General features: G+C 35.7%; 1 protein-coding gene across 6 annotated transcripts in view; it reads right to left on the bottom strand.

Moving 5' to 3' along the window:
* PLSCR4 (phospholipid scramblase 4) overlaps positions 1-12,942 on the bottom strand; it is a 66,668-nt gene that overhangs the window by 10,175 nt on the left and 43,551 nt on the right. For all 6 annotated transcript variants that reach the window (XM_017889322.1, XM_017889321.1, XM_017889323.1 and 3 more), the window contains 3 exons: positions 9,156-9,391; positions 3,671-3,713; positions 2,446-2,672 (listed from right to left, as the gene is read on the bottom strand). In XM_017889322.1, coding sequence (XP_017744811.1) covers positions 2,446-2,672; positions 3,671-3,713; positions 9,156-9,391 — 506 coding nt within the window. The remainder of the gene's footprint in view (positions 1-2,445; positions 2,673-3,670; positions 3,714-9,155; positions 9,392-12,942) is intronic.

Here is a 12,942-nt window from a genome sequence, read left to right as displayed (position 1 = left end):
CAAAGGTTCATGCTGCTATAAAGACACATGCACACGTATGTTTATTGCGGCACTATTCACAATAGCAAAGACTTGGAACCAACCCAAATGTCCATCAGTGACAGACTGGATTAAGAAAATGTGGCACATATACACCATGGAATACTATGCAGCCATAAATAAGGATGAGTTTGCGTCCTTTGTAGGGCCATGGATGCAGCTGGAAACCATCATTCTTAGCAAACTATCGCAAGAACAGAAAACCAAACACCGCATGTCTCACTCATAGGTGGGAACTGAACAATTAGATCACTTGGACTCAGGAAGGGGAACATCACACACTGGGGCCTATCATGGGGAGAGGGGAGAGGGGAGGGATTGCATTGGGAGTTATACCTGATGTAAATTACGAGTTGATGGGTGCTGACGAGTTGATGGGTGCAGCACACCAACATGGCACAAGTATACACATGTAACAAACCTGTACGTTATGCACACGTACCCTAGAACTTAAAATACAATAATAATAATAAAAAAAATTGAGACCATCGTAGAACTATCTCATATAAGTTTAAACCTATGAGATAAAAGTCAAAATGTACAAAATAAATTCCTTAAAATTCATACCATGGTATACTACTCAGCCATAAAAAGGAATGAACTAGTAATAACAGCTTGTTTCAATCTCCAGGTAATTACTGTGGGTGAAAAAGAGCAATCCTGGAAAGTTACATACTATATTATTCTGTTTAATTAACAGTCTCGAAATGACAAGATTATAAATATAGAGAATAGATTAGTGGTTATTAAGGGTTAGGGACAAAGAGGAGGGAGGAAGGTGGATGTGGTGACAAAAGATTTTAGTGATGATGGAAGTGTTTGGTATTTGCATTGTGCTGATGGAAACAGGAATCTACACAAATGATAAAACTGCATAAACTAAATGTACACACACACACACACACACACACACACACAAATTAATAGAAGAAAACTGGATAAATCTGAAGAAAATCCTGGGTAAAGTTATGAGACAAAAGTGTCACAAATTGGACTAGGCTTGTAATTTTTTTTTAGGAGTAAGGGTCTTTCTCTGTCACCCAGGCTGGAGTGAAGTGGTGCAATCATAAGTCACTGCAGTCTCAACATCCTGGGCTCAAGTGATCCTCCTACCTTAGTCACCCAAGTAGCTGGGACCACAGACACACATCACCAGACCTGGCCAATGTTTTTTTATTTTTTATTTTTGTAGAGATGGGGTTTTACTCTGTTGCCCAGGCTGATCTCAACCTCCTGGCCTCAAGTGATCCTCCCACCTCAGCCTCTCAAAGTGTTGGAATTATAGGTGTAAACCATCCTGCCCAGCTGTAATTTTGATTTGCTTTCCTTTATTCTGGCTTCCTATAATTTCAGAAGGCTGTATCTATAGGCTTTGATTTTAAAAATCTAACTCATAAATACAAAGATAAATGCCTACTATATCCAAAAGGATCAAAGATAATAGGTATTCACTTCAGATATAAGGTTGTTATCACAAAGATAATAATAACAAAGGAGTAAGATATCTGAAAGCAACAGAAAATAGTCATTGAGTACTATACTATTTGCTAGGAACTGTGCCGAGGAATTGACTTAATCCCTAAAATGATCTCCCTACCTGAAAAGTATTATTAATATTTCTATTTCACAGGTAAATAAGGCCCAGAGAGGGTTATAAAAAATTAATATTTAGTAAAGGATGTTATTTAACAGATCATTTAAGTATTCCTGTTATCCTATGATGTACTGTACTACCCAGTTTATGTATAAGAACACTAAGGTTCAAACAGGTTAATTAAATTTTAGAGATTTAAGTAGCTGACATATCTAGAATTCACACTCCATTTCTCTCCAAAACTGCTTTTCTTTCCCCTACAACAAATAACTTTCTTAGAAATGCACAGATAATGAGTAACCACACTGTAACTCAGCACATCTGTATTCTAGTTCCTGCCCTGTCCTTAGCCAAGTGTAACACCTCAGCCATTTAGTAATTTTGAGCCACTCTTTATCTGTGGCAGGGTATGGGTTGTGATGGGTACTGTAAGTATATTTAAGTCCCTTCCAATTCTAAAAGCATATGTTTATATTTAGCATTAGTTTATCTGGTGATAGGTAGGTACATTTAGATAAATGTGGTAGGTAAATTTCTAATTAAGTAGATGCAACTGATGGAATCATAATTATTGACTACACAATGCCAACTGTGCTTGACCCACTTATTTAAGCACTAAAAGTAGTAACAAAAGAAACAATCCTCTATGGTTTTCCTTAGGTGAGACAATTTGGTTTTCTCTCTCCCAACTATCTTCTTCTATTCTGGCTGGCAGGGTCAGGGAAAGTCCTCCCTGTGTAGTGGAAGGAGCATACTGTGCCGTGAAGAATTGGATCAGAAGCAAAGTGTGAATCAGACTTCCATTCTCTGACCTCTTGTCTGGCAGAGGGGCAACAGAAGCAACAGCAGGTGCATCTGAAGGGTCTCTGCATTGTCATGATTTCTCGGCCCATACAATCAGTGACCCGGAGGACGAAGGGCCTTAGTGTCCGATAGGCATTCCTGGTAAAGTCATCTGTGTCTTCGGTTACAATGTAAACCATCTGGTCTGAGTTGTTTTTAATATCATATCTATTATTAGTTTCAAAACGTGTCACCACTAAAAAATAAAATGAGAAAGTCATCTTAAATTAGAAACATTTAAAATGGGCCTCAGAAAGTCCTTGTTTAGTATTTCTTAAGGGCTTAAAGCAACATAGCTTTTTTAAAGTTTCAGGTGAAATATGTAGAATTGATTAGAGTACCCCCAAAATCATATTATCTAAAAGTATTTAAGCAATTGTGAAAATTTAAAACATTTCTTTTAAGAAGTTCAGTGTAAACATTAACAAACTTTCTACATAAAACAAAAGATTGAAACAACCCTTTTGTTTGAATTCCTGGAGTATCTGAATTTAGAAAACTTTAATTATAAAACCATTAAAAAGAAATTATACATTTGACCATTAATTAATCAGTTCATAAAACATGCTTTGAGGAGTAGGGTCATTACTAATTACAAACACGAAAACAAACCAAGAAAAGTCAAAGGCCCTATGTGGTGGCCAAATGCATGTGCATAGCTGGTTTAGTGAGGGTCCGTAATCCTGTAGAATGAACTGAGAATAGGCATCATTTTGACAGATCTTTTATTCTTACTTCCAAAGCAAGGGCACTGGACTACGATTCAGCGGTTTTGGATTCTATTTCCAGCTCTGCCACTGATTAGCTGACTGTGGTTTAAATACTATTTCCTGCTCTGGAGGTGATTAGCTGACTGTGGTGTCCCTGGCTAACTCATGTAGTCTCTTGGTTCCTTCTTTTACTCATCTTTGAATGGTAAATGTGGAGTAGGAACAATGAGTAAAGTGTAGGGCAACTGACCAGATAAAATGTAAGCCCTTTTCAAATCTAAGAGCTTATGATTATATGATGTATAGAAGGATACAATTATACAAAATAATTCACTTTATTACTTTCTTGAAGATATGGTAATAGAGCAGTTTTTTTTCTTTGAAACACTAAAACATGATCAATATAAAGAAGGAACTAGATATTAGATAATGCAAATTTCCATCTGATTAAAATACTGCTGAGCACTACAAAAATTATACATACTTTCCAGAGGCTCAAAATGCTGAAGAACATGTATGTTGTCCAACTGTTGGGATAAAACAAAGCAATTAGAAGACAGAAATAACAGAATTAAAATAACCTTGTAAAATAAACTGATGAAATAGATACTAAAATGCATCAATTGATACCAAAATATATTTTTGAAAGTCAATAGAATCAAAAAAATTTTACCAACTGAAATCAGCTTATCTGCATCTGATCAGATGGATATTAGCAGAGCTGTCCATATTAGAAAAACACTTTCTTTCAGTACCACTTTAAAAAAGTTGTCCGCTATATCAGAAAAACAAAACATCTACTTGCTGTAGTAATCACATCAGAAGAAGCTGTACTTACAGATTGTTCCTAGATAAGTCCCTACTCACTGGTCTCTCCACATGTCATCCATAGCCTGCAGTTGTTTAGTTAAGTTCAGAACGATTAACATGGACCAGCCATAGAGAAGGGAAGTCTCTCAGTGGCTTAAGGAGAACAAACAAGCCAGGATGAACCTCACATGAAGTGTCCCATTTTATATTATTTTACAGGTACTTCTAGCAGAGGTTTATACACTGACTTGTGTTCACTTGATCTACAAATACCAGGGTCTTCCCCAAGTGCACACTTTAATAAGGGAAGGGTCTATGACACCAGGAAGCATGTGAATAGGATTAGGGGAAGAGAAAGGAAACATTCTTAGATGGCAACCCATGAAAAGGATGGCTAGGTATATACCATTTGAGAAATATCTACCTTAGGAATCATTCTAAAGATGAGTAGCTTGATGGGCACATTATCTGTTACATGTGAGAACATTCTAGCAGAAGAGAATAAACCTTCTTGAGGATACCCTGATTATATTTGGATAATTTTACATCATTTAGACCATTAGACCATTCCTAACCCCTGAGCCCAGAACACTGCTTGAAGTGCCATATTTCACCAAACATTGGTTAAATACATTAATTAATGAATAATATGCAAATGTAGTAACACATGAAATTAAAATAACGTACCTAAACATGACTGTTTTATGGTGTGATTAATTACAGGAGGGTACAAAGGGCACAATCCATGCTTAATTAAAACCTTTTTCTTTTATAAAAACACAATTACATAAGGAGACCTAAACATGCCACATAAAATACCAAAAGTGGCTACTAAAATGGTTTATAGGTCATTTTCGAAATCTAAGATATTAAAATCTAGAAGTGAAAAGTAAAAATATAAACTACAGGCTTACTCTGAAGATATTACAAGTTTGGTTCAAGACCAATGCAATAAAGCAATTATTGTAAGAAAGTGAGTCACCTGAATGTTTTATTTTCTTACTGAATATAAAATTATGTTTACACTATACTGTAGTCTACAGTGTACATAAGAGTATTAATTCTAACAGAAGTACATACCTTAATTTAAAAAAAAGTGTATTGCTAAAAACTGCTAACAATCATCTGAGACTTCAGCTAGTCACAATCCTCTTGCTGGTAGAGGGTCTTGTTTCTATGTTAATGACTGCTAACTGGTCAGGGTGGTGATGGCTGAAGCCCAGGTTGGCGGCAGCAATTTCTTAACAAAAAGATAATGAAGTTTGCCATATCAGTTGACTCTTCTCTGCATGAAAGATTTCCCTGTAGCACGTAATTTTCTTTAATAGTATTTTACCACAGTAGAACTTCCTTCAAAATTGGAGTCAATCCACTTAAAACCTGCCACTACTTTATCAATTATATTTGTGTAATATTCTAAAACCGTTGTCATTTCAACAATGTTCACAGAATTCTCACCAGGAGTAAATTCCATCTCAAGGAAGCAGTTTCTTTGCTTATACATAAGAAGCAACTGCTCATCTGTTACAAAGTTGTATCATGAGTTGCGGCAATTCAGTCACATTTGCAGGTTCCACTTTGAATTCCAGTTCTCTTGCTGTTTCCACCATATCTGAAATTACTTCCTCCACCGAAATCTTGAACCCTTCAAAATCATCCATAAAAGCGGCAATCACCTTCTCTCAAACACCTGTCAATGCTGCTATTTTGACCTCTTCCCATGAATCATGAATCTAGAATGGTGACCATCCTTTCCACATGGTTTTCAATTTATTTTGCCCAGATCCATCTGAGAAATGACACCACCTATGACAACTATAGCCTAATGAAATTCATTTTTTAAACAATAAGACTTGTAAATCGAAATTACACTTTGATCCATGGGCTGCAGAATGCATGTTGTGTTAGCAGGCATTAAAACAACATTAATCTCCTTATACACCTCCATCAGAGCTCTCGGGTGACCAGATGTGTTGTCAGTGAGTAGCACTGTTTTGCAAGAGACCCTATCAAGGTAGTCAGTCTGTCCTTTGAAGTTTTGACATCAGGCGTTGACTTCTACTTTTTAGCTATGAAAGTCCTAGATGGCATCTTCTTCCAACAGAAGGCTGCTGCATCTACATTCAAAATCTGTTGTTTAGTATAATCACCTTCATCAATGATCTTATTATAGCTAGGATCTTCTGAAAACCTTACTGCTGCTTCTACATCAGGACTTGCTGCTTCACCTTGCACTTTATGTTATAAAATAATTTAAAAAATAATATAAAATAATATAAAATAATTTTTTTTTTCCCTTAAGCCTTGTGAGCCAACCTCTGCTAGCTTCAAACTTTTTTTTTTCTGTAGTTTCCTCACCTTTCTCAGCCTACACAGAATTTAAGAGAGATAGGGCTTTGCTCTGAATTATGCTTTGGTTTAAGGAAATGTTGTGACTGGTTTGATCTTCTTTCTAAACCACTAAAACTTTCTCCATATCAGCAATTAGGCTCTTTTACTTTTCACCATTCATATGTTCACTGGAGTAATATCACTTTCAATTTCAAGAACTTTTCCTTTGCATTCACAGCTTGGCTAACTGGTGCTAGAAGACTAGCTTTTGGCCTGTCTCAACTTTCAACATGCCTTCCTCATGAAGCTAAATCATTTCCAGCTTTTTTATTTACAATGAGAGATGTGAAATTGTTTCTTTCACTTGAACACTCAGAAGCCATCACAGCATTATTAACTGGCCTAATTTCAATATTATTATGTCCCTCCCCGGAGCTCAGTAACACGTGTCTGTTAAGGGACAGTTCTTTGACAAATTGGTAAAGTCACTGGCAAAGCCAAGACTCTGGAAATAATACAATCATGCTAATTTGGATGTTTTAGGACTCTTGGTAACCTTGATAAAGATTCGTGTAATCTTCATGTGAGAGCTCAAAAAGACTAGGGTAGATAGCAGAAAAAGATTGGCTCTATGTCTTGCATTCACCCATAAGAAGGTATTTAAGCTAATAACAGCCACACAGCTTTCATCCATTGGGACAGCCCTATATGTTCAAAAAATATTAGGCACATTGTGACCCTTATCTCATTAAAAATTCTCTTAACAATCTGATAAGGTGGGTATTGATAATACTATTTTATAGATGACAAAATTCAAGCAGCAAGAGGTTAGAAAAGTTTATCAAGGTTTTAGCGTTACTAGAGAGTAGGATAGAATTAAAAACCTGGTTTGTCTGGGTCCAAACCTGTGTTTTGTTTATTTTTTCAGTTATTTCTTTAACTCTAAACATTCCTAAAAGGGACAATTCATAAGAATCATAAAAGAAATTAAGAAACAGGTTTTTAATATTTAAATAAACAAAGCTACACAATTTGAAAAGAGAACTGTAGAAGATGTTAGATTCCCAAGAACAACTTCTGTATTTATCACAAAGTATGGAAATGAGACTTTCTAAACTTGATAAGCTACAAATATTTTATCTTCTGAAATAATGTAGATGTTTACTCTAGCACTTTGCCTGAATGAGTGGCTTTACATTTTGTCAATATTTTGTCCAAATAATAATTTAGGATAAATTTTGGCTTTTGTAAAATCCAAATTTTCCTAATCCAACTATATTGACTTCTATACACCAATGCTATAATATTATACAAATAGTTTTCAGCACAGAAGATTATCAGGGTCCCTGTCAATATACAGAATTGAAAAGAGAAATGACATATCTCCAGGAAATACTTGGCTGTCAACCTGGGGAGGTAAGTATTGAATTGGGAAGTTTCTTCTTTATAATGTATTTCAGCACTCCTTTCTCTAAAAACAACAAAAAAGATTCAGAAGGTTCTATCGGATCTCCAATAAAGTAGTCTCCCTCTTATCCTCAGGGGATACTTTCCAAGCCCCCAGTGGATACCTGAAACCACAGATTGTACCAAATCCTGTATATACTATGCACAAATTTTTCTTTCCTTCTTTACAATTTCATGGACATATTAATTTTACTGTAGATCTTAGTAACCTTAGCATAGGAATTTTTTTATTATTAAGTCAAAAACCTTCACCTTTACATGGAAAGGAAGACCTTATGGCCTCTCTTTGGTCTTTCCTTGGCATATCCAAATTCCCAGCATTCCTACTCTTGTGTTTTGGAGACATAATTAAGTAAAATAAGTTACTTCAATGCAAGCACCGTGTTACTGTAAGTCAGTCTCATAACGAAGATGGCTACTATGTGACTCGGTCTGTATACTACAGGTAACATGTATAGCATGGATACACTGCACAAAGGAATGATACATGTGGCAGTCAGAACAGAGACGGACTGTGCAAGATTTCATCATGCTACTCAGAATAAATTTAAAATTTATGAATGGTCTATTTCTGGAATTTTCCATTTAGTATTTTTAGAACCTGGTTGACCATGCGTAACTGACACCATAGGAATCAATGCCACAAATAAAAGGCAACTACTCTGCCAGCTTTACCTTATTTTCATTAAGCAGGTTTTTTAGTTTCAGACATGGGTTCTTAAACAAAACTAATTGTACACAAACTTTGCATATTACCCAGTTTTTGATCTGGATGCCCTGGTGGCAGCAGAATATCTATATAGAGGTTAATTAGGGAGTTACTATGTTGTACGAAGGGGGTCTCTGGAACTCGGCCCGAAGAAATATTCTTTGTAGGGTTCATTATTTTTATTTATATTGTATGTTTTTTGGGGTGGCAAGAGTAGCTAATGAAAATAATGGATGGTAGTAAAAAGCAATGGACTAAGGCACTCAGCAATTTATCCACTGTGTTGTGTTTTGTTCTCTTTTGTGCTGCTTTTGTTGATATTAACTCTGTATTTCTAAGCAAATAACACAACTACCCTCTATGATAGTTTTTGGTTTCTACTTGTACACTTCTTTCAAGAAAACATCTTGTATGCCTTGAAGCTCAACATAAACCCTTATGAAACATACTCATCCCACTATAAACATCCTTGTACTTGCTACTTCCCTTTCACATTTCTGAAACTGGTATCACTATTCTTATAGTTTCACAAATGGCATCTGTCATCACTGACCCATCTACCTTTATTCACTCTGTTCTGCTTTTTCTCTCTTTTTATTGGGTCCATATGGTCACATTTCATAAGAAAATAATTTGTATTTTCATGGAGTACCTGAACTAAGTATTCCAGACCAGGAGGACAGTTTGCCATAGGAGTTGGCCCTGGCATCCATGTTATTGGAACAGGCTGATTTGGCACAGGATATTTGCCAGGCTGATACTGGACAGGATGGGTACCACCAACTGGCTGGTACAAAGGGAAGGTACTGGGTTGCTGTGGACTGTAGTATCCCATAGGCAAGCCTCCTGGGAAGCCTGCAGGTTGAGGGACAGCTGTTCCAGGGGGTCCTGTGTTCAAAAGAATTCAAAGTGTTATACATTATTAACACTATAAGTTAACATAACTTTTTACATGAGATGAAATAGATCACACGACATCCACTTAAATATAACAACTTGTTCCATTTTTGATTTGCACTTTATGCAGATCATTGTTGCATAAGACCCAACGATGTATTAGGGAGACTTATTTACATATTAATTCATTTAATCCTTTTAAACCTTATAATTATTCCCATTTCAATGGTACAAAAATAAGTTTTGAAACATTAGAAGACCAACATGTTAGCTTCTTAATAAATTAGGTTCCTCCTTGGAGATAATAAACTTACCTAATGAGGTTGGGATTAATTACTCACATATAATTACTACATATAATTACTCCTGCAAATTTTTGTTATTATGTCTATTGTTATTGTTTATGGTTACATAAATAATGTCTACTTTATTTCAAAGGGGTGCTTTTAATGAGTATTTTAGGCTGCCTTGATCCCATCACTTATGCATATCTTCATCATCGAATTCTCAGATTGGTCCCCAATCCTGACCTCTTTTACATTCAATTTCTTAAGGTTATTTTCTTAGCAGTTGGGCTGCTATAACAAAATACCACAAACTGAGTGGCTCAAACAACAAGCATTTCTTTCCTATGGCTCCGGAGGCTGGGAAGTTCAAAGACAAATGTTAGCATGGTCAAACCTGATGAGAGCCTTTCCTGGTTTGCAGATGTTCACCTTCTTGCTATATGCTCACAGAGTGAAGGGGGAGGGAGAGAGAGAGAGAGAGAGAGAGAGAGGGAAAGAGAGAATCCCTCTCATGTCTCCTCTTATAGGGCATGAGTGCCATCATGAGGTCTCCACCCTTTTGATTTAATTTTTTCTGAAAGGCCCACTTCCAAGTAACATCACATTGGGAAATGGGGCTTCAATATGTGAATTTGCGGGGGATATAAACATTCAGCCCACAGCACTTATCCCTCTACCATTTCTCCTCATTCCACCTTCAATCAGAGATCTGATGAATTATCTTTGTCGTTATAAGTCTGTCAAGGAACCTAGATTTCCTTAAATGGATACAGCATTTTATCATGCTTTAAGAGCACAGTCTACATATTCAATGCAATTCCCATCAAAATACTATCATCATTCTTCACAGAACTAGAAAAACAATCTTAAAATTCATATGTAACCAAAAGAGCCTTCATAGTCAAAGCAAAACTAAGTGAAAAGAACAAATCTGGAGGCATCACATATCATTTCAAATGATATTATAAGGACATAGTCACCAAAACAAGATGGTACTGGTACAAAAATAGGCACATAGACCAATGGAACAGAATAGGGAACCCAAAAATAAACCCAAATACAGCCAACTCATCTTTGACAAAGCAAAGTGGGGGAAGGACACCCTATTCAATAAATGGTGCTGGGATAATTGGCAAGCTATATGTATGAGAATGAAACTGGATCCTCATCCCTCAAAATGGATAAAGGATCCTCAAAATGGATCAAGGACTTAAATCTAAGACCTGAAACTATAAAAATTCTAGAAGATAATATCAGAAAAACCTTTCTAGATATTGGCTTAGGCAAAGACTTCATGACCAAGAATCCAAAAGCAAATGCAACAAAAACAATGATAAATAGGTGGGACTTAATTAAACTAAAGAGCTTTTGCACAGCAAAAAGAACAGTCAGCAGAGTAAACTGACAACCCAGAGTGGGAAAAAATCTTCACAATTGATATATCTGACAAAGGACTAATATCCAGAATCTACAAGGAACTCAAACAAATTAGCAAGAAAATACAAACAATCCCATCAAAAAGTGGGCTAAGGACATGAACAGACAATTCTCAAATGAAGATATACAAATGGCCAACAAACGTATGAAAAAAATACTCAGCATCACTAATGATCAGGGAAATGTAAATCAAAACCACACTGCGATAACACCTTACTCCCGCAAGTATGGCCATAATCAAAAAATCAAAAAATAATAGATGTTGACATGGATGCAGTGAACAGGGAGCTACACTGCTGATGGGAATGTTAACTAGTACAACCACTACGGAAAACAGTGTGGAGATTCCTTTAAAAGCTAAAAGTAGAACTACCATTTGATCCAACAATTCCACTACTGGGATATCTATCCAGAGGAAAAGAAGTCAAAAAAGATACTTGCATATGCATGTTTATAGCAGCACAATTCACTGCTATAATACGGAACTAGCCCAAATGCCCATCAATCAACGAGTGATTAAGAAAAATGTGAGAATATATATATATATATATACACGCACACGCGCGTGCGCGTGCGTATACATACACGTATAAAAAGGAATGAATTAATGGCATTCACAGCAACCTGGATGTGATTGGAGACTATTATTCTAAGGAAAGTAATTCAGGAATGGAAAACCAAACATCGTATGTTCTCACTCGTAAGTGAGAGCTAAGCTATGAGGATGCAAAGGCATAGAAATGATACAGTGGACTTTGGGGCTCAGGGGAATGATGGGAAGGGGGTGAGGGATAAAAGGCTACAAATTGGATTCAGTGTATACTGGTTGAGTGATGGGTGCACCAGAATCTCACAAATTACCACTAAAGAACTTACACATGTCACCAAATATCACCTGTTCCTCAAAAACCTATGGAAATAAAATATTTTTTAAAAAAGAGTACTCATAAAAATGAATTAGTACACAACAGCTAATGTTTGACTTTAGGAATTTTTTTTATCAAGGTCTCTTAAGATAAGCAGTGGTAACTTTGCATTTCACTATTTTAAATTCAAAGAATTGCCAACAATAGGTATGAGAATGCCATTACTGTATATCTATCTAGTTCTGGTTATTAGGAATTTTTTGAATAACTTTGATCATTGTTAATTTACTTTTGTTTCACTTTCCAAGTTTTTAAGATTAATTAATTAAAATTTATAAATAACTGGGTCCTGGTTGTTTACCCAGAAATATGCAACAGACCCTAACTTACCGCGAAGGTGTTGTAGCCCTAACTGAAATTCTGTGAGTAGCAGAGCCACAGCAGCCCACAAGTGATGTTCTCTGAAATGTTAGGAAGGCCAGGCTCAGATAAAGAAAGGTTTTTCTCCTTTAATAGAGAATTTAAGAAATAATGTGTTGTGGTCGAAAACAAAATAAATTGTGTAAGTCAAGATATTTTATGTTAAGATTTCAGTATAGTCGTCCCTTGATATTCATGGAGGATTGGTTGCAGGACTCCCTTAAATACCAAAACCTACAAAAGCTTAAGTCCCTTATATAAAATGGTGTAGTATTTGCATGTAACCTACTCACAGCCTCCCATATACTTTAATGATGTTTAGATTACTTTGTATAGCTAATACAATGTAAATGCTAATATAAATTCTTTTCGTATTTTATTGTATAATTTTATTGTTATTTTAATTGTGATTTCAAAATATTTTAATCCAAACTTTTTTAAATCCATGGATGAAGAATTCACAAATATAGGGGTCCAACTGTGGATCTATTTTAGTTTAAATTAAATAAAACAACTTTTATTAGCAGAGAAT

The sequence above is a fragment of the Rhinopithecus bieti genome, unplaced genomic scaffold, assembly GCF_001698545.2.
Source record: "Rhinopithecus bieti isolate Rb0 unplaced genomic scaffold, ASM169854v2 scaffold_19037, whole genome shotgun sequence".
In the NCBI taxonomy this organism is placed as follows: domain Eukaryota; kingdom Metazoa; phylum Chordata; class Mammalia; order Primates; family Cercopithecidae; genus Rhinopithecus; species Rhinopithecus bieti.
Note: the sequence above shows the minus strand (reverse complement) of the source record. Positions and strands in the feature narration are given on the sequence as shown.